At 44.8% G+C, this 22803-nt stretch overlaps 1 protein-coding gene across 1 annotated transcript in view; it reads left to right on the top strand.

Moving 5' to 3' along the window:
• Positions 1–6463: 6463 nt before the first annotated feature.
• The window catches only part of LOC129338555 (uncharacterized), a 177061-nt gene continuing 160721 nt past the window's right edge, over positions 6464–22803 (top strand). The window contains exons 1-6 of the mRNA XM_054992877.1: positions 6464–6662; positions 13488–13829; positions 14445–14750; positions 18128–18442; positions 19552–19857; positions 21590–21916. Of these exons, the coding sequence (XP_054848852.1) occupies positions 6569–6662; positions 13488–13829; positions 14445–14750; positions 18128–18442; positions 19552–19857; positions 21590–21916 (1690 nt within the window). The 5' untranslated portion in view covers positions 6464–6568. The remainder of the gene's footprint in view (positions 6663–13487; positions 13830–14444; positions 14751–18127; positions 18443–19551; positions 19858–21589; positions 21917–22803) is intronic.

Here is a 22803-nt window from a genome sequence, read left to right as displayed (position 1 = left end):
CCAATTTCAAATCTGGAGTTTCCAAACAAACTCCATTTCTTTATTCATTTAGTTTGGGTGGACCATAGCTGGTTCAGATCTAATCTATTTGGTTTTTTTTTCATTATCACGTGTTTCTTGGTCCCATTGTGCATGCAAGACAAATGTTGGCTGTGCATGTGCAGACACACTGTTCTTTTGAAGGGTGGTTGGAGAAACAAGACTTTGGCGTAGCTGTTTGTACACACAATGGAACCAAAATCACACAGAACGCAGTCTTCCCTCTACACCATTAACCCACTAAGTTTTCCCTAAAGTACGCTACTCACACACACCACAACCGAGTCCAAAAAAGGGGAATATCAGCAAGAGCAAGCTATGGCAGGAAATTGGTTGGCAAAACAGTAGCAACATCACGGCAGAGGCAGGATGGCAAGAGAGCACTTCAACCAGTACAAAGCAGCAATGGCATTAAATAAAAATCCTGCTTTTATGTATCCCACTATTCCAAAACTGATAGGCTGGGAGGGGTCCTGCACTTAGGACCTGATTGGCAGGGAGAGAATGCCATTGCCCAGGTAGACATTGGCTGATAGACTTGCAATTAAGGAAAACAAGGTGCTGCCACTGAACCAGTTCCTGCCTCCCTGCACTGCTGCTGCATGGTAAGAACCGATACAAGACATGAAAATGTTTCTGTGTGTGTGGGGGGGGGGGGGGAGGATCTTCTTTTCCTGAACTGAGTTCACTCTTTTGAAAGCTTCTTTAATGCAACAAAACAGCAAATTCTACATGTATTTCTGGCTTTATGTTTCATTTTGCACTCCCTTACTATGGTATCGTATCTAGATATGGGTACGAACAGCATTACGAACAGAAAAAAACCACTAACAGCCTAATCTGCTGTTCTTGAACAAGCTGTTTGTGAGGGCCCATCCTAAACGAACAGGTGGTCATTGCAAGCCTTGTTTGTTGCCTTTGGCAGCCATTCGGCAAGCCAGACACTCTGGCACCTGCTGCAATCAATCCCCTTGGCAACCAGAGGCAGGGAGGGACTGAATGCTGTCTGAACTCCTTCTGGCTTTCTTTCTGGCTTTAACCCTTCAAAGTACTTCCAGCAGAGAGTCCCGATTTTGCCACTGTGAAGAGAAAATGACAGCCAATGGGGAGACCTGTGGATCATGCCTTTCCTGGGGTGCAATCTCTCTGAAACTTGGAGGGTCTTCAGAGGACAGTGAGGATTATGTCCCCTGCAAATTTGGTGGGTATTGGACATTGGGAAGGTCAGTTTGGGGGGTGGGTGTTTAAAGGGCCCTGCCCCTTGCATGTGGCAGGAAAGAGCCCTTTAAACTATCAGCTGGCAGGTGGCAGGGGGGAATTGTCTCCTGCCGCCTGCCAGCTGATAGTTTAAAGGGATCTTTAAAGGGCCATATAAGTGGGTTTGAGGGGAAGGGGGCTAAATGGAGGTTTGGGTGGGAGGTGGGGTTTTGGCCCCCACAAACAACGAACATATCCAGGAACAGTTCATGTTCGTCCATGTTCGTTGTTCATGGATGGCACCGAATTATGAACAGGGTGTTCGGGTTTTTTTTTCCATTCGTGCCCATGTCTAATCATATCCCTCCTGAGTTGTCTCCCTTCAGCAAACACCCCTCCCCCAGTCATTGTCCTCAAATCTCCATGAATTTCCCGAGCCAAAGCTAGCAACCCTGCTTAGGATATCACATCTTTCCCCACTTATCTCAGAAAGAATCACAATAAACGAGGCAGCAAATTTGACAAAGTTTGTTGTTGATACAGTTTTTAATTGCTTGTAATTGCCATGGCTTTTTACACACACACACATTTCTGTGCTAATGTTCTATCAGATAAGGTGCCCAAAGTGGTGAACATCAAAAGCATTAAACATGTGTGTGTGTGAAGTGCCATCAAGTGACAGCTGACTTATGACAAACCAATAGGGTTTTCAAGGCAACAGACATTGAGCGTCAGTTTGCCATTGTCTGCCTCTGGGAAATGACCCTGAACTTCCTTAATGGTCTTCCATCCAAGTACCAACCTGGGCTGACCCAGTTTAGCTTCCAAGATCTGATGATATCAGGCTAGACTGGGCTGTTTACATTTTAAATTTTAATTTGATTTAAATTTTAAATACAGATTTTGAAAATCATAGTTGCGATATCCATTTCAGGAAACTACCAGTTGTTTTAAAACATCACAGGAAACAGCTAAACTTGGCAGGGGGCCAAATTAACCTTGATAAGTCTCCTCCTCAGTTTGCACCAGCCTCTTCCCAGCATTTGGCTTCACAACCTTTGTTCATGGCATTGACCTAAGCAAGTGCCAAACATGACAGACTTCTTGGAAAACACCCAGGCCATGAGCAGTTTGTCCCAGTGAGAAATCTGTTCCCATGGAGCAAGACCTTGGATAGCAATGTCTGCCGTATTTATTTATTTAAAATATTTATCAGCCGCCTTTCTACTTTACAGCAATCGAGGCAGCTTACAATGTAAAACAATAAACATACAAATTTTGAAAAAAATTCCTTTCTTTGGTAAGACATTGGGGAAAAGGGCTGAGAGAAATGGCAATGGCTTTTCTTCTCCTAGCTTGTCTATGGAGTTATTGAAGATCTTTTTAAAATCTTGCAACTAGAAAATGTGTACTTTCTCCCTCCTTCTTCAGCTTTCTCATACTGTTTTGTTGTGGTGTGTTTTTTTTAAATATCAGATTAGAGCAGTGAGAGGTAAAATGTGGATTATGGTCCACTGGGCAATTTCTGGTTGATCTGCTCCAGGCAGTCTGTCCATCTTATCTTAAACAGGATCACAACATAGGTCGATTCCAGATGACTAACCTTAAGGCGCTTCATGCCGCCCTCTTCCAGATCGTGACGGGGAAAATGCAAAATATCGCGTTTCCTTGCATGAGATTTGCGCGTCGACGACGCGCAAAACTCACGCAAGGAAATGCGATATTTTGCATTTTCCCCGTCGCGGTCCGGAAGAGGGCGGCATGAAGCGCATTAAGGTTAGTCATCTGGAATCGGCTTTGTCTCTTTATGTCTTCAAATGATCTGAGTGTGTATAGTTGTTTTATAAAATACATTTGTAGAGTGACAGGATGTAACAGGATGGTGCGTATTACTGGACTAGGGGCACTGGTCCATGGTTAGGTAGTCCTAACAGAAACCAAGTTCTGTTTATTTTCTCCCTATATAGATCAGATAGTTATTTGCGTTGCTTACTGTGTCACATGCTCCAGCCCAGCCTGAGCCAAGAAACTTATTTAAATAGTATGGGCATGCTCCTGGATGCCCCCCTGTCGATGAAGGCCCAGGTCACGGCGTTTGCCAAGTCTACATTTTTCCATCTCCGTCAGATCAGGCAACTTGCCCCTTACCTGACACCGCAGGACCTGGTTACAGTGACTCATGCTACGGTCACTGCCAGGCTAGATTACTGTAACTCACTCTACGCTTGGCTACCCCTGGGCCTGATCTGGAAACTACAAGTGGTCCAGAATGCAGCGGCGTGGGTCCTGACCGATCTATCCTACCAGTCACATATCACACCTGTCCTGTGCCAGCTGCACTGGCTTCCAGTTGAATTCCGAATCAGGTTCAAGGTGTTGGTTCTTACTTTAAAGCCCTGAGTGGGTTGGGACCGGCATATCTTCAGGACTGCCTCTCCCTGTATGTTCCCCAGAGACCACTTTGATCAGCAGGTAAATGTTTACTGGTGGTCCCCAGCCCTAAGGAAGCCCACCTCGCTTCAACCACGGCCAGGGCCTTTTCAGTCCTGGCTCCAGCCTGGTGGAACACTCTGTCAATGGAGACCTGGGTCCAGCAGGACATATTATCGTTCCGCCAGACCTGTAAGAGAGCTGTTCCGCCAGGCGTTCGGTGGTTGAAGAGGGAGGTGCCATGTCGGCCTCCCACCTTTCGGAGTGAGGGGTTCTCCCCACCATTGCACCTTAATGTATTTGGTTAATTTATTTTATTATTGTTTATTGTATATGGATTTTAGAATTATTGTTTTCTTTTTATTGATTTTAACTGTTGTTCACCACACAGAGCACCTGAGGATGGGTGGTTTATAAATTAAAATAATAAATAAATTAAATATTTGTTTACAAAACTTATACCCCACCGTTCTCCCCTCATTAGGGCCACCATGTTGGCTCTTGCTTTAATCCCTTGCTCAGGAGACATGCCCTTCCTGGATAGGGAACATTCTCAGTCCTTAAATCCTCCAGCTGCCCCATCACATTGGGTCCATAATCCTTGAAGGGATGCTTCCCAAAAGCCACCTGCTCCCAAACTAGACTACATACTGACTTCTGCGTTAGATATGCAGGCCTTGTCCAAAGTCCCAATTGAGGCCATGTTCAGAACCAAATTCCAGAACCAAAACCACTTTAAAATCACTGTTTCGGGTTGTTAACATAATTTTTGGAATGGCAAACACAGATCTGGGAAACACACGCGCGCACACACACACACAGAAAGAGAGAGAGAGAGAGAGAGAGAGAGAGAGAATCTTTTGTTTGTTTGGGTGTTGCTTACATCACCAGCAGCTTGTAATGCAATGAGGGAGCACAGCATATAGGCAGCGTTTTTTTTGTTGTTGCTATAATACAGCAGCAACAGCAGCAGTGGGTGTCTTGTTTTTCTTTGTTTTTCCGGGGTAATGGCATTTCTCTCTTCCAAACAGATCCTTGCAAAGGAGCTCTCCCAGCCAATTACTATTGGAGACAAACCCTAGAGAAGGAACTTAAGGCAGCCCAAGAAAGTCAGACCTATTTTCCTTAAAACTTCTTAAATAGTAGTAATTATTAAGGTACTCCTGCAGTGGACACCCCAGTGTAATAAGATGTATGACTCATAGCAATAGGATGACTGATATGCAACCACACACACTCTCTCTCTCTTTTTCTGAAAAATCTGAACTCTCTTCAGGCTGCAGACAGTTACCAGGCTGGAGGTGGTGGTGGTCTGCAAAAGAAGTCTTTCTTACTTTGTGAAAGGAGTTGATGAGCCGCCACAAGGAAGGACAGCAAATGCAGAATTTTCATTGGAAAGGTTTTAAAAAATCCCTTTATTATCAGATAGTCACTGTAAGATTATAACCAAGTACAGCCAGGAACATTTTTTAAAGTATCAATGGCTAGTGCTCTCTTCTGCTGGGCTGCTGCCACTTTCTTCCTGTAGGAAACACTGGAGACAAGTGTGCTGAAAGGCACCTACCTTGAGGTCTGTAAAAAAAGCTGCTCTATCTGTTCTGTTTGAGATTTAGGGGATGTTTAGATTAAATGGAGGACTACATTTTGTGCAAACTTGGTAGCATTATCTTTAAAATCAGCTGTATCCTCATATTATTTCCCATGTAGAAAATAATGGTTCTGAAATTCCAGCCCTCCTCCCCCACCAACTAACACAAATTTGAATTCTAAAGTTTAATCCCATTTGAATCCTTACTTGGGCTGGCAATCATAGCATCAGAAATATCATAGTTTCTGAGTAGCCTCAGGGAGTCAAGCAAACTGGCATCAACAACTTCATTTTGTTGAAATGCAATGAAATGAAAAGGGGATAAGTATTTTGAAAATGGACATAAAACTGAACATGAATTGGCAATGTGATACAATCCAAAAAGGGTTTTGGGACTACATTAAAAGGTACATAATATTCAGGTCATGAGAATTAGGGCCAAGCTACACATGACGAATGACACTTGAACGGCAAGTGGATTGAGTGGAGGGCAAGTGAACAGGGAGAAATACACTTGCCGTTCAAGTGTCATTCGTCATGTGTAGCTTGGCCCTTAGTCATTCCACTCTTTGCACTAGTCAGACCTCATGTGGACTACTGGGTCCAGTTTTGGACATCACACTGGATGAAAGAGGTAGACAAACTAGAGCAATTAAGGAGCAGTTCATTTCATTAAAGAGCAATGGAGATGTTCAGAGTCTGGATAACAAGTCCTACAAGGAAAGATTGAAGGAGCCAGCTATGTTTAGCTTGCAGAAGAGATGTCTGAGGAGAGAGACATCATCATGGGGCTCTTCAATGTTCTAAAGGGCTCCGACACAGAAGAGAACAGTGACTCGCTCTCTGCTGTTCCAGGTACAAAAATAGATGTAAAGGACTTACATTGCAAGATTGTTTATTTCAGCGTTGTATATTTGTAATTTGAATCATAGGTATTAATGTTAATAATATGTAGCTAACTCCTGTAAGGTTCAGCAGCTGATCAGTAGAAGTACAGCCTGACAGTTCATAAGCATAGCTGAAGAAATAAATAAACCATAGGATGCCCATTAGAATGGACTGCAAGTGGTTTTAAAAGACCACAAATGCAGGAAACAGCAGAGCCTGGCAAAGGGCCAAGTTAACCCTGATGAGGCTCCTCCTTCCCCGTTTGCACCAGCCTCTTCCCAGCATTTGGTCTCCAGTCCCAACCTTTGCCCATGGCGTTGACCTAGGCAGGTGTCCCATCTCGACAAGCTGCAGTCAAATCATCCTGGCTTTGAGAATTTTGTGCAAGTGAGGACTCTACTCCCACTGGGCTGGAGCCCTGGGGCCATGGCTGCATATTCTTTCCCTTCATTGGTGGGACATTTGGAAAGAAGGCTGACAAAAATGGTAGTGACCCTTCTCCTCCTAGCCAGTTTTGGGGGTAAGTGATACTCATACTTTAAGCTTGTAACTAGAAAATGTGTATTTCCCCGCCCCCCTCCTCCTACCTCATCCCACTGTTTTGGCATTATTTTTAAGATCAGATTATGGCACTGAGCAGTTTCAGATTGAACAGGGATAATCTTGATCTGATGCAGTAAGTCATTTCTTTGGTTTTTAAGCTGCAGTATCAGGGGTGGTGTTAGTGACTCTTGGGCCCTCGGTAAAATTCCAGAATGCTCTCAGAATCAATGCCACTTTCATGCCCCTTTGCCGTCCCCCTACCAGGGCTAAGTAAGGAACAGCCCTATACTCTTCTGGGCGGGGATTGCTGGAAGGGACCATGGGGTCTGAGCCATTGCTGGAATCTGGCAGCCATTAGGTGGGAGCCCCAGGCACCATAGGTGTGTGGCAGCTGAGGGAACTTTTTTTTCTTTTACCCTGGGGTGGGGCCATGAGTAGACAGGGTGAGGCAGGTGAGGCCATGAGGCAGGTGAGGCAGGCATGAGGGGTGAGGCAGGTGTGGCCATGAGTAGACAGGGGTGAGGCAGGTGAGGCAGAACTTCTCTTTGCAGAAGCCATACTGATTGCCCCTCAGGATACTTTTCCCCCCTTTGCTTAATAATTGTCATTTTAATAATAGCTCCCACTGATTTACTTGAAACAGATGTTAGGCTAACAGTGCTTACAGTTTTGGAGCAGCCATTTTTGTGAAGAGCTTCCCTTTGTGAAGAGCTTCCCTTAGTATATCGCATAAACAGAATTTTCAACGTAAGGGTTGCCAACTGGCCTGGAGATTGTAGATTGGGCAATTATTGAAGATTTAGAGAGTAGAGCCTGGCAAGAGTGGAGTTTGGAGAGGGCAGGGAATGCAACAGTGTATAATACCATAGAATCCCTCCTCTAAAGCTGCCATTTTCTCCAGGGAAATTGGCCTCTGCAGTTTGGAAATCAGTTGTAATTCCAGGATATCACCAGGTCCTACCAAGAGGTTGGCAACTCTTTGTGAAATGCTTCAACTGCCCATTTCTACACATTAAGCCTTTATTAAAGAGAGACACCATGTTTCTCTAATCCAGTTGGTGACACTACCTTCAACAAATTTCATAGGGGGAATAACCCATTTTGTCACAGAGGGCAAATTCTAAACACCAAGATTATAATGAGATTGGTCAGCCATTCAATTATACTTTTTGTAGGGGAAGGAAACCTTTTGTATTTAACAATAGTCTAGGGAAGGGGGATAATCTCATAATCCTATCCCAAAATTGGAGTGGGAATATCCCCTTAATCCCCCATTCTTTTTAAAGCACTTCCATTTTTCTTGTTTCCTCTCATTTCCTTTCTCTTTTCCCACAGCAGCATTGGGGAAACCTCCCAAACTTGCTTCCATGTGGAAAATACCTTTCTAGAATCAAAGGATTTTCCTGGATTAAACAGTGATTCTTTGTTAGGGTCAATGATTCTCTAGTTGTGCCCTTCTACAGTATAATAATGTAAGCATGTTGAGCTCCAAAACAGGGTAGGGTTGCCAGGCCACCTCTGGTGTGTGTGGGGGATCCCCTGCAACCAGCTAGGGCTTCCTACTGCCATTCAGTTCGATGGTAGAAGGAAAAAGAGATGGAAATTGGGGGTGGGGGTGGTGATCAATGTGCTGTCATTCTTCATGCACCCAAAAGTAACATCAGTGCATTGCTGAGGAAAGCTGTGCCGACTCTCTGGTATTTTTGCAAAACTCTATTGTTAAGCCTAAATACCAGAGCATCTATGACATCCCCAGTGAAGTGCTGATGCTATTTCTGGGGGCTTCGTGAGTAATAGCGCATTGGTGTTGATGTGATAACATCAACAGTAACGGCCCTGCACCCGGCAACCCTAACTAGGGGTATAATTAGACAATATGTTAAATGCAAGTTAGGTTGGGAGAAAACCCATCATAACTCATGTTTAATATGTAACCGGCATTCACCTTCAAAATAATTGTGAGGGAGGAGGGCTCATCATGAGTAGACATGGGCACGATCCAAAAAAAAATTCTGATTAAGCCGTTCGTGGATCTGGACTGCTGCTGAACGCAGGTAACCGATTCTACCTGATCAAGTCTAATTTCCGGTCCGAAATCAGGAATCGGGGAGGCCAGCGCCCAGGGCAACCGTAGTCAGGCTCCTGTGTGCACGCGCGAGCGCCTGAGTCGCCCCCGCCCACGCAGCAAGCCGGCTGTCTCGGTGCGCTGCGGAGCTGGCTGCAGTGCAAGTGGCTTGGAGGCTGCCTGCACCGTTCACCAGCCCCGCAAGACAAGGGGTGGCTGGCTTGCTCACACGCCCCTTGTCCTGGGGAAAGGTGAATGGCGCAGGCGGCCTCCCAGCCTCCCGCGCTGCCTTTTGCCTTTCCCCAGGACAAGGGGTGGCTGGCTTGCCCATGTGCCCCTTGTGGGATGTACTAAAACGAATGACAGAATTGTCAATTGAAAATAATGGGAGAGGCTTGACTGCCCATTGGAAATAATGAGAACCTGGAATGCCCATTGACTTGCATGGGCTCCATTGACAGGCCCCTGAGTGCAATGACGGCCCCTGGGTGTCTCAGATGGGCTCTGGGACTGGAATGACAGGCCCCTGACTGGAATGATGACTCCTAAGTGTGACAGAAAGGTCTGGGACTGGAATGACAGGTTTAGGATGGTTAAGGATTATATATTAAGAGGTAGTAAAGTTAATTAGATGAAGTGAATGGAAAACTGTTGGAAGTCAACGGAAAAGGGGGGAAAGGGGGGATATTATTATATGGGGGAGATAAAATAAATGTGTGAATTGATATAATGACCAATCCAATAAAAATTCTTTTTTTAAAAAAAGGAATGACGGCCCCTGGGTGTGACAGAAGGGGTCTGGGACTGGAATGACAGACCCCTGACTGTCACCCAGGGACCATCATTCCAGTCTCAGAGCCCTTCTGACAGACCCAGGGGCCGTCATTCCAGTCCCAGTCCCCTTCTGTCACACCCAGGGGCCGTCATTCCAGTCAGGGACCTGTCAATCCAGTCCCAGAACAGTCTATCTGGGCCCAGAGAGTTTCCTTCAAAATCCATTCCACGTTTTCTTTGCACCTTTTTTTTTGCTCTAATGTGTTTCAATGGAGCCCATGCAAGTCAATGGGCATTCCCGGTTCCCATTATTTCCAACGGGCATTCAAGCCTCTCCCATTATTTTCAATGGGCAATCCTGTCATTCGTTTTAGTACATCCCCCCCCTTGTCCTGGGGAAAGACGAATGGCACGGGTGGCCTCCCAGCCTCCCACGCTGCCTTTTGCCTTTCCCCAGGACAAGGGGCGGCTGGCTTGCCCACGTGCCCCTTGTCCTGGGGAAAGACAAACGGCGCGGGTGGCCTCCCAGCCTCCCATGCTGCCTTTTGCCTTTCCTTTGTGCCCATGGCTTCAGAACACCCCCTTCCCCCTCCCTCCCCTGGGTTGCTGCTCCGTGGTTGGAAGGAAGCCTGCTAATCAAGGAAAGCTGGACTTCCATTTGTGTTTCGAGGGCAACAGAAGGAGGGCAAACACAGCTCATTCCCTCCCTGACTCAGGGCCAAGCTACACATGATGAATGACACTTGAACGGCAAGTGGATTGAGTGGAGGGCAAGTGAACAGGGAGAAATACACTTGCTGTTCAAGTGTCATTCGTCATGTGTAGCTTGGCCCTATGTTGCCCCAGGAATTAATTACTGGTGCCAGAGTGTCTGCAATTCCGAACAGAAACTGACCCATCTGATCAAGTTCCGAACAAGCAAAATCCCTCCAGGCCCTGGTCTCATTAGGCAGAGCATTCCACCAGGGCCAGGACCGAAAAGGCCCTGGACTTGGTTGATGCCCGGCAGGCCTCCCTGGGGCCAGGGCCCTTCAGCAGATGTTTGCCATTAGAGCGAAGTCCTCTGAGGCTCATATAGGGAGAGGCGGTCCCACAGATATGCCAGTCCCTGTCCACATAGGGCTTTATAGGTTAATACCAGAACCTTGAACCTGATTCGGTAATCTACTAGTAACCAGTGCAGCTGACACAATACCGGCGTTATGTGCTCACACCTTGATGTTCTGGTGATGACCCATGCTGCTGCATTCTGTACCAGTTGTAACCGCCAGATGAGGTTCAGCGGAAGCCCAGTGTAGAGTGCGTTACAGTAGTCAAGCCTAGAGGTGACCATTAGACATGGGCACGATCCCAAAAAAATACTGATCAAGCTAATCGTGGATCTGCGCTGGTGAATGAATGAACTCAGGAGTGGATCGCAAAACAGCTTCAGTTGATAGCTGCTCTCAAAGCCCAGGGTTTTTGTTTTCATTCAGTGTGTTGAAAGAGTTAACACTGAGGGCCAAGCTACACATGACGAATGACACTTGAACAGCAAGTGTATTTCTCCCTGTTCACTTGCCCTCCACTCAATCCACTTGCCAGGTAAGTGTCTTTCGTCATGTGTAGCTTGGCCCTGAGAAGAGATCTCTCCTCCTGACTGAGTTCATTCAGTGTGTTTTGGAAGACTGGCTGCTTGCTTTTTAAAAACTCTTTCAACGCACTGAATGAACTCAGGAGAGGAGCGCAAAACAGCTTCTGCTGATAGCCGCGCTCAAAGCCAGGGTTTTTTGTTTTCTCTCTCTCTTAAGTCTTAACCCCTTCCTCTCCCAATCACTTTGCTTATATTTTTGTCAGGAAGCCACCTTTTCACTCACAACTGTTTGCTTTTCCTTGCTAGGGGAAATATTATCAAGTTTCAAACAGAGCTCAGGCATTCCCCTGCCTCCATTGCCAGGGGAATAGATTGTTGGTGCCTGAATGTCTAGCTTCCCCAATCGTATCACGATCACCCCTTCCAGCCCCGGTCCAGCCCCCTCCCAACTGCTGGATCGTTTGCCGTTAAAGACAACAATCCACCAGGTCCCGATTGCGCGAACGCCATTATTGTGGGGTTTTTTTTATCATAATGCAGATCGTGCCCATCTCTAGTGACCATTGCCTGGATCACTGTAGCCAAGTCATGGGATGAAAGATAAGGGGAAAGTTGCCTGGTCTGTAGAAGATAGAAAAAAGAAGACCTGGCAACTGCAGTGACCTGGGCCTCCACAGTCAAGGAGGCATCCAGAATCAACCCCAGGCCCCTAACTCTCAGGGACAGTGTAAGCACTGCACCATCGAGTATAGGAAGCCGAGGACCCGAATCCACATTTCCGCGACTCAGATACAGGATCTCCACCTTTGCAGGGTTTAGTTTCAGCCGACTTTGCCTCAACCATCCAGCCACAGCTTCAAAAGCATGCTCCAGGACATCCGGGGCCAACCCAGGCCGACCATCCATCAACAGATATAGCTAGGTGTCATCCACTTATTGGTGACACTCAAGCCCAAAAGTTCACACCAACTGGGCCAGGGGGTGCATGTAGATGTTAAACAGTAATGGGGAGAGTATCGCCCCCTGCAGCACACCGCATATTAGTGGCCTTCGGGATGATAACTTCTCCCCCAGTGCCACCCTCTGTTCCCGACCATGAAGAAATGAGACTAGTCACTGTAGTGCCGTCCCTTGGATTCCCACATCGATGAGGTGGTGGGTCAAAAGATCGTAGTTGACCGTATCAAACACTGCTGAAAGGTCTAGTAATATTAGCAGCGCTGATCTGCCCTGATCCAGATGCCTGTGAAGATCGTCTGTGAGGACGACCAGCAATATCTCCACCCTGTGCCCCGGGTGAAACCCAGACTGGAAGGGGTCTAGGGCCGAGGTCTCCTTCAGGAAACTCTGCAGTTGTTTCTCTGCTGCCCGCTCAATCACCTTACCCAGAAATGGGAGGTTCAAGACTGGGCAGTAACCAAGTGGGTCGGCAGGATCCAATGATGGTTTCTTTAGAAGGGGCCTCACCACAGCCTCCTTTAGTGCCCTGGGAAAAACCCCAGAGCCCAGGGACAAGTTAACTGCTAAGGCAGTGCTGGCAACCTTGTGGAAAACACTTTCATCTGACCCCCATCCCAGAACATTAGCAGCAAGCAGTTAAGATTATGAAGAAGTTCAAGAATCTTCCTGTGTGAAAGGGCTAAAAATGTTGGGGGTGGTGGTGGTGGAGAGATTAGAGATTGCTAAAATTGTAGATAGTATGGAGGCAGTGTGAGGGGGAGGGGTTTTCTCCCTTCATCAAATTAGAACAGAGTTATTCAGTGAAGTTGATTTAGCAGTATATTCTGGGTGGACAAAGGGATGGACTTTTTGTTTATTTATTTTATTTATTTAGATTTTCGTACCTCACTTTTCTCCAAAATGGGGACACAAAGCAGCTTAAAACATGGTTCTATTGCCTTACTTTTTATCATAACTGCAGTCCTGTAAACTGATGTAGATTGAAAGGGAGAACTAGCCCCAGGTCACCCAGTGAGTATCTGTGACAATATAGGGATTCAAACCTGGGTCTCACAGCTCCTGTTTCAGCTCTCTGATCTCTATGCTGCCCTAGGTCTTCTTTACACAATGCATTATTAATTTAGAGAATTCACCACCACAAGATGTGGTGACAGCCAACAGATTTATTTAAAACATGAGACAAATTACAAATTTATGAATGATGGCTATTAGTTAAATGAAATTTTCAGTCACGGAGGCTATATCTGCTCAAATGCTAAATTATTACAAGAAGAAATAGGGAAAGCGCAGTTGTCTTTTGAGGCATTTGGCTGAATCTTGTTGGGAAAAGAAAGCTGAATCAAATGGATCAAGACTATTTCAGTTATTACTTTTTCTCCTTGTGATACTTTCAGCAGATAATCTCACTCTCTGAAAATGGATCTTCCTAGGTGTGGTTTGGAGTTCAGATCCTGTAGATACGGCTGAAATCAGACTAGTGAACGGTTCAAGTCGCTGCAGCGGAAGAGTGGAAGTGTTCCATAATGGAATGTGGGGCACTGTTTGTGATGATGACTGGGGAATGGAGGAAGCTGTAGTTGTTTGTCGGCAACTGGGATGTCCAATTGCAGTATCAGCCCCACATAGAGCCCTTTTTGGAAGAGGAACAGACTCAATCTGGCTAGATGAGGTTAAATGCAAAGGAATAGAATCAGCACTCAGTCAGTGCCCAGCAAATCCTTGGGGAGAACATAACTGCAACCACGGAGAAGATGCTGGTGTCATATGCTCAGGTAAGGTCAAGACACGAGGGGTTAATTCACACTTTACTTTTAACATGAATGAGGTTGTCAACAAGGTGGGAAAATTGGCCTGGCTCACTCCTTTGCCTTTAATTATCACAGTTTGATATGCAGGAATCCATAAATGAAACTTTTCATGGCATGCTACCATCTCTGCATCAAGCAACTGTTGGGGGCACTGGTAGAAGCCAGCATGAATAGCGGGCAAGAGAATCAAATCATCTGGAGATTAATTGGCTAGGTAGTGTCCATTCAAGAATGTTTCTAGTAAATGTTCTCCCCAGTGTGATGAATGCTGATATTTACCACATTGGAGGAAAGCGTTGTGAAGAAACAGCTTACCAGAAGTGGTAAATACCAGTTTCTGGCACAAGCTCAACTCCTTGTACCTGTTTGTGAATATGAATTAGGACTTCAGCTGGCTACTTCCAAAGACAGAATGCTGAGCCTGTGGTCAGTCATAAGAGCACGAATGCTTTTTTTTTTGTTGGTATTTTGAAATTTTGTTTTTGTTCCTTTTGAAATATGGAGGGATTGCCATGAAGGACTGCTGTTTCAACATTAACTGCATTTATGGTAATGTTTAATTTTTGAATCTCTGAACAGAGGTAAGGCTGGTGAATGGTCCAACTCCCTGCGCTGGCCGGGTCGAGGTGCTCCGTAACCAGGAATGGGGAACAGTGTGTGAAAATGGCTGGGACATGAATGAAGCCCGTGTTGTGTGCCAGGAAGTGGGCTGTGGAAAAGCTCTAGCAGCACCAAGTGGAGCCAAGTTTGGACAAGGATCTGGTTCCATTTGGATGGACGAGGTCAACTGCACAGGAGCCGAAGACAGTCTAAGCAAATGCCCAGCAAACCCCTTGGCAGAACACAGCTGTGACCACAACAAAGATGCAAGTGTAGAGTGTGCAGGTAATGGTCATTCAACCCATAGACATGAAAAGGATCCACAAAATCCTCCTGTCCTAAGACCCAGATAACTGTTCATATAAGGCTGTGGGCCAAGCTACACATGACGAATGACACTTGAACGGCAAGCGTATTTCTCCCTGTTCACTTGCCCTCCACTCAATCCACTTGCCGTTCAAGTGTCATTCGTCATGTGTAGCTTGGCCCTGAGACAATAGTTCCAGGCCCAGGATGAATTAAGAGTAAGACTTTCATAATCTTATGCTAAATAGACCCCCTTGCATGGTTGTTTTCTGGTCCACTAGTTGGCAGACCAGGTTTCTCTTCATGCATTCTTACCAAGCAGGAAGAAGGGGGATAATACTGATCACATATGATGATGTCCAATAACAAGACGAGATCCTCACATCTGGGCAGCAAATAATCCAAAAAAGGAAGAGAAGCAAGGACTCATCTTGCTGTGACTCAGTTGGTACGTTCAGCAGCAATTTGCAGTCTGGAGCCAGCAAATGCACACATATTGGAGTAGATGCAGGCCTCAATTAAAAGACCAACAACAGAGTACAATAATATGAGATTCTTTTTCTTCCTGGCTTGGAAAGATGGGAGGCTGGCTAGGTGGTGGCTCAGGTATATATCTGGACTGGGCATAGGGCTACCAGGTCCCCTTACCCTCCCAGTGGGAGGGTGGTCCCTGGCATTCACCTTCCAGATGTACAAAGTGTGCAGATGTGCTCGTGGTGCCCAAATAGGACTTCTATGAAGTGCGAGAGCACTCCTGGGTCCTGCATGATGATGTCACTCCTGCGACTGGTGTCGCACTGCCCCAGGAGTGCTACTGGGAGGCCTGTTTCCCTACCTCCCCCCCTCCAATGGCAAGGTGAGTGGTGGTAGAGAATGGAGGGTGGGAGCAGGGACCTAGGATCCCTAACTGGGCAAGAGGAAGGAAAGGTGCTCTAGAATCCCGAGAATAATCTACAATAATAAAAAGATCTGTCCATCCATCTCTGGCAGGCATAACTCCTCAGAAAATAAAACTAAGAACCTCAAAAATGGCCACCACTGACAGAATGATGATAGGAGTTGCAGGGACCAAAATGAAGGGTATTGGAACTTCTTGGCCCAGGTAGTTCACACTCCTTCCGATCTAAAGTCATCTGTGGCAGGCATGACATAACTAGGTAGTACTAGTTAATTAAATACTAGAACTGGAGGGCATCCAATGAACCAGATAGGCAGAAGATTCAGAACAGACAAAAGGAAATATTTCTTTACAGAAGTGATTAAGATGTGGAATTCACTGCAGGAGGATTTAGTGATATAGCTTTAAGGGGGGACTGTATAGATTCATGGAGGATAAGTCTGTCAGGGGAAGGCCTCGGCCTTTATGCCCTGTTGTTGGCCCTCTATATTAACTATGTGAGACAGGATGCTGGACCAATTGGATCCCTGGTCCGATCTAATAAGCCTCTTCTTAATTTCTTATATTCTTATGTTCTTCATAGCTCATCAGAAAATAAAGCTAGGACTATCAGAATTAACCGCTAGCTTCCAGATGATAGTGGGACTTGCAGTGCCAAAAATGAAGAGAATTGGGACATCCTGCCACAGGTTAGCTCTGTAAAATGCCTTTGCTATTTTTGATGAAATCAAAGGTTTACTCACAAGAAAGTAGGAAAATGCAGACAGCACTGACTCAGGGCCAAGCTACACATGACGAATGACACTTGATCAGCAAGTGTATTTCTCCCTGTTCACTTGCCCTCCACTCAATCCACTTGCCGTTCAAGTGTCATTCGTCATGTGTAGCTTGGCCCAGAGATGGAAAATATCCTCTATGGGCCAAGCTACAAGTGACAAATGACACTTGAACGGCAAGTGGATTGAGTGGAGCACAAGTGAACAGGGAGAAATACACTTGCCATTCAAGTGTCATTCGTCACTTGTAGCTTCGCCCTGAGTCATAGAACAACGGGGGGGGGGGGTAACAACTTCCCTGCCCTATGATGGCCTGTGTTGTGTAGTGGTTAGAATGTCACAGTAGGGCTGATTCCGTGCACGTTGGATAATGCACTTCCAATGCACTTTAGCAATCATTTAGAAGTGGATTTTTTGTTTCACACACAAAAAATTCAATTCCAAATGATCTCTAAAGAGGATTGGAAGTGCGTTATCCAACATGCGTGGAATCAGCTTAGGATCAAGGAGAGCCTTTTTCCATAAAAGGATTCTAGCTGACACACACTCACCCCGACCTACCTAACAGTGTTGTTTTGAGGATAAAGGAAACAGAAGGATGTAAGCCATTTTGGATCCCCATTGGGGAGAAAAGCAGCACAAACAGGGAGGTAGAACATATTCCCTCCTTTACTAAACAAAGAGGAGTTAACAACCTCACTGAGCTATTACAGCAAATGTGGTGTAGTATTTAGAGTGTCTGATTAGGATCTAGGAGAGAGGTTCGAACTCTGCCTCAGCCACAGAATCTTGCTTGGTGAACTTAGTCCACCCACACAGCCTTACTGCCTCACACAGTTGTTAATGTGAGGATGAAATGGAGTACAGAAGAACGCTGTAAGCCACTTGGGGTTCCCCATTGGGGAGAAAGGCAGGGGATGATGTTGGTTATAAATCTAATTTTGCCTACAGTTTACCACCAAAAGATTATCACCCTTGCTTTTGCTTTGTCCAGTATTGCTGCAGCATTATGGCAGGAGGTTTAACTGCTCCTTCAGTATTCAAAGTACTGTCAAATATGGCACGCACAGGGAACAACAGGGTAGGCTAGTGGAGTGAGCAGGAGGAGGAAGACATGGTAACCATTGGGAGTTCCTGACTGACTGTCTGAAGACCAGGCACTGGGTGGAGCAAGGCTGGTTCCTGGATGGCTATTCCGCTTGGGATGCCTGCCCAAATTCTGCTAGGATGATTGAATTCTATGCAGTCCTGCTTCCCATGTTTTGACTTTTGTTTCTGCAGTGGCCAGAAACCTGTTGCCTTGCCTGAATGCAAAAACCCAGAGGAAGGCAAGTCCCAGCACGAAGATAGGAAGGGGGAAAATGAACGGAGTTCAAAGAAACTGCTCTGGAGGAGAGGGCTTCATCATTTCACACTCAGAACTTCTAGTGCAAAAGCCCCCCAAACCACAAAAGTAATTTTCTTGGAGATTGCCTCTAGAAATCAGACTTTCATAGTTTAATCCAGCATGGTGATTATGCTTCCACAGCAGCTCCATCACTCCGATAATGTACACATTCTGACATGCTTAATTAAGAACACACGTTCAGCACAGACAAAAGGTGCAGCGTAACAAAAAGTATTTATACAGTAAAATAGCTCCAGGAATGTTGATTCTTTCTCTGTGTTTATTTTTTTCTCAGAACAAACTCAGGTGAGATTAGTGAATGGCCTCAATCAGTGTTCTGGGCGAGTGGAATTTCTTCGTGACAGGCTTTGGGGGACTGTATGTGATGACGACTGGGACCTGGAAGACGCCAAAGTTGTGTGTCGTTACCTGGGATGTGGAGCTGCTGTATCAGCTCCACGAGGTGCTCACTTTGGAGCTGGATCTGGCCCTATCTGGCTAGCTGGTGTTAACTGCGCAGGGACAGAGAAATCTATCACCAAGTGCCATGCAAAATACCAAGAGAAGAATAATTGTTCCCACACTAAAGATGCTGGTGTTGTATGCAGAGGTAAGAGGCACTCGTGCAAATTTCAAAATGAAGAAAGGAGTGTGGCAGTTTCTTATTATATAATTTTGAATTTCTGATCTACACTAAAGAAACATAAGCTAACCAGGGATTGTAAAAGGACATCTACTTCAGCTGTTTTCTAAGATGCTAGACCATTTATCTAACATGTCTTCTCCTATTCCAAACACACACATCCAAGAACAACTCGCAGAGTCCAAATTACATCATGACACAAAGAGACACAAGATGTTCTGCAAAGAGAATAATTTAGATGAGTAGCCCTGTTGGTCTGTAGTAGGATTTGAGTCCAGTGGCACCTTAGAGACCAACAAGATTTTCAGGGTATGAGCTTTTAAGAGTCAGAGCTCCCTTCTTCAGAAACACATTTTCTGCACAGAAAATATCTTCAAATGCCACAAGCGAGCCAACAATACTGTAAGCCACAAACCAGAATGGAAAGGAAAGATTACCCACAATTATGATTGTCTTATGATGCAGTTGTCATTCAACTGGATCCACTACAGCATTTCGACAGATGCAAGAAAATCCATCCACAGGTTGCAATATGTCTCCTCCCTACTGTTGCAGTTTCCAATGCCCACTGAAATGCTGTTGGTGGAGTTGCCATGGACTCAAGGGCAATCACAATGCTTCATGATTGACAAGGGCTGTTTTATTTTTAAAACTTCATTTCACTCACTGGGTGGGGGGGGGCATATGACAGGGCTTGGACAGGGCTTTTGGTCTATTGTGAACAGAATGCACACAGAGATGATATTTCCTTTCCCCATTAATGGATTAAAGAGTAATCCATTTTTTAAAATCCCAATTTACTTGTTATTTTAAGAGGAAAAGCTGCCATTTTTATATTCAAATGCGATTTATAACTAATCTGATTCATATACATCCCAATTTGTGGTACAGATGCAACGAGCAGTGACCATTCACTGTCCTTTCCCAGTTTGGGTCTATACTTGTTCAAAAGCCAACTCCAAATGTTTAATGGGTTTTGTATGTGTTGGTATACAGAAATTGCTCTGCTCAGAAAACTCTTGTTAAGTTTAATACTTGAGAATAGACTCATGTTTAATTTTTTTCTATCTCATCAGAGGTCCGTCTAACAAATGGCCCAAATCGCTGCTCTGGGACAGTCGAAGTGTATCACAACGAGCAGTGGGGGACCATTTGCGATGGTGGATGGGATCTACAAGATGCCCAAGTGGTGTGTCGAGAGCTGAACTGTGGAGAGGCCTCCTCAGCATTAGGTGGAGCATACTATGGCCGTGGATCTGGAGCCATCTTGCTGGACACAGTTAACTGCACAGGAAATGAAACAGCGCTCAGAGAATGCCCCAAAAGTCCTCGGGGAGCACATGAATGTGACCACACAAGGGATGCAAGCGTGGAGTGCTTAAGTAATTTTGTACTAAGTCATGTGATTTAGGAACTCAATTTTAGGCTTTGTTTCTAAGTCCCTGGGATCACATTCAAATTCTAGTTTAATTACAGTCAGCTAGACTTTCAAGGCAAATTTTGTGGGAGAAATTTGTATGGTGTAAAGCTTCTGAAGAAAACAAGGTGTTGACCTCGCATGATGGCAGAAACAACCACAGACTCCCCTTAATGCAGAGTCAGCTTCTTTCCCATATCTCCTTGCCCAGTGGTTCCTAAAACTGCTTATAATGAAACAGTCAATTCTGTTTCCTTTAGCTCTCGCCTAGGTAGTTGGATTATGGCCAAGAGCTGCCAGCCATTAAAATCCAATTTTCACCAAAATATATAGAAGTTTCTTCTCAATAATTATAAAGTGCTCAGTGTCAAAGTGTACTAATTACAAAATCAAAGTTCAAGCATAAGTAACAGAGTCAAATCCAGTCACGTCCCTTTAAGGAAGTCTATCAATGCTTTCGGAGTCCTCTAATCAGCGTATATTCTTGCTTAAAGAGCATGGAAACTTTCCTAAAGTTGGAACCACATTTATCCAAACACAGTTTGAAATGAACATAGATCCCCGACCAACATCTAGGTGATTCTTCAACAGCAAACTTCAGGTAAGTACGATGTAGTAGTCAAAAGGAAATTGACCAATAATGTTTTCCTCTTCTTATCTCTTTATACAGGTGGATTTCAAGGATGGAAGGAGAGCCCAACTGGGGCCCCCCTGGCCCTACAAGCTGCCGGCTTGATCATTCAGCTCGTTTCATGATACATCCACTTCCTCAGGGGCCGTTCTTGTTACCACCAAAGTACTCATGAAGTTCCATAGTAAGACCAAAACATTCATGTGCAAGAATTCAGCGCACCACGGGATGGTCCCGTGGAACTTCATGAGTACTTTGGTGGTACTCATTGCAGAAACAAAAGTCAAAACATGGGAAAGTTTCCATGCTCTTTAAGCAAGAATATATGCTGATTAGAGGACTCCGAAAGCTTTGAGAGACTTCCTTAAAGGGATGTGACTGGATTTGACTCTGTTACTTATGCTTGAACTTTGATTTTGTAATTATTGTGTTAAGTACACTTTGACACTGAGCACTTTATAATTATTAAGAAGAAATTTTTATATATTTTGGTGAAAATTGTGTATTATTTGCAGTTGCAAGTGCTGTTGTTGGGATAGTCGATTCATTGCACTTGGGTTTTGCCTCTGGTCGGTTACAGCCATTAAAATCCAGCAGTGGTCATTTAAGCAAGCATCTTCTAGCCTTTAAAGGCTATTGTAAAAGTGTACTTACCTATGAGCTGTTTTTTAATTTAAAAAAACCCTAAAGATACAGCATTTTAAAAAACATGTTCAGAGCACTTTAAATAGATGCTGTCAGTAGTTCTTATATCAGTACCTTAAGGCACATCAGCATGAAACTGAGAAATATAGGCTTACCCACTTAGCCAGTTTGCCTTGGACTGTGGCCAATAGAGAGAGCCTTTCCCTTTAGGACTTTCAAGCAGTGAGCACAGGACTCTTGTCTGGTTTAAACCTAGAAGAATACTTTTAGGGTTTTTTTACATTGAATTTTCACAATGGCCAGCTACATATTGGAGCAGCTTTTGTTGAATGGATCCATACCCCCAAATACAAATGAAAACCAGAGAAGAGGAGGAGCTGGGGGATGGGTAAAGAAATAATAATCTTTTTCACTGTTCCAGATATGGTCAAATTGATGAATGGTCCAAATGAATGCTCTGGCAGAGTTGAGGTATTCCACAACCAGAAATGGGGGACTGTGTGTGATGATGACTGGGATATTCACGATGCCAATGTTGTGTGCAATGAACTTGATTGTGGAGTAGCCCTGGCAGCCCCACAAAGAGCTCCGTTTGGAAAGGGAACTGATCCCATCCAGCTGGTTGATGTTGAATGTAAAGGGACAGAAACTACCCTGATGGACTGCCGCCTAAAGCCTTGGAGCCACCTAAAGCCTGGGGAAATACAATTCTGTGATCACAGAGATGATGTCAGTGTGGTATGCTCAGGTAATCTGTGGGCAGATACTAGAAAGTACTAAATTGTAGTCCTGGAAACAGACATCAATGCAGTCACGAAAACTGCTAATAGTATTTCTACATGTTTGGTCAACACAATTCATCCAGGATCTAGTCTCAAGGGTTATATTTTTTTAAAAATAGCTACTCTTACAGTACTATGAACATTTTCTCTAGCAACAACCTGTCACCATAGCCAAGAGCCAAGCATTTACTTCTTTATAGAGGAAAGTGCCATGTAGTCACAGCCAACATCTCTAGGGTTTTCAAGGCAGGAGGTTAACAAAGGTGCTTCACCATTGCCTAGCTCTGTGTAGTGACCTTGGTGTCTCTAGGTGGACTCCCAGCAAAGACAACCCTATTTAAGCTTCCAAAATCTGACAAAATCAAGCTAGCCTGGGCCTTCTTGGTCAGGGCAATTTCTTTATAGTTTATAGTAACTATATAATGATAACACATGAGCTATTGTTTTATGACCCCTCACCACAAGGACACAATTCATCATTTAAATGGATTTACCTCTGATGATCCACAAATGTCGCTGATGAGAAAATGTTATAATGATTAAAGCTCTCCCATATTTGAATCCATTTGAGATTCTTATAGTCTGCATACTTTTTAAGCACTGAGAAGTTTAGATTCAAAATTGAGTATGAACAAAATTGAGGGTGCCACAGCATACGTATTCTGGTAACCTATCCCACAAACCCTTAGTTTGATTAATGCTCAGGCCTTCTTCCAATTTTAATTCAGCAAAGCTGGGATAGAAAATCCAGCACTATTAATTGCTTGGATTTTATAAATGCATCTTTTTCTTCATATCACTTTTAGAATTGTCTGTAGAGTGCAATGTCTTTTAGACAGAAAATATCTAAGTT

This window comes from Eublepharis macularius, chromosome 12 (assembly GCF_028583425.1).
Source record: "Eublepharis macularius isolate TG4126 chromosome 12, MPM_Emac_v1.0, whole genome shotgun sequence".
Classification (NCBI taxonomy): Eukaryota; Metazoa; Chordata; class Lepidosauria; order Squamata; family Eublepharidae; genus Eublepharis; species Eublepharis macularius.
This window is presented reverse-complemented; position numbering and strand designations above follow the sequence as displayed.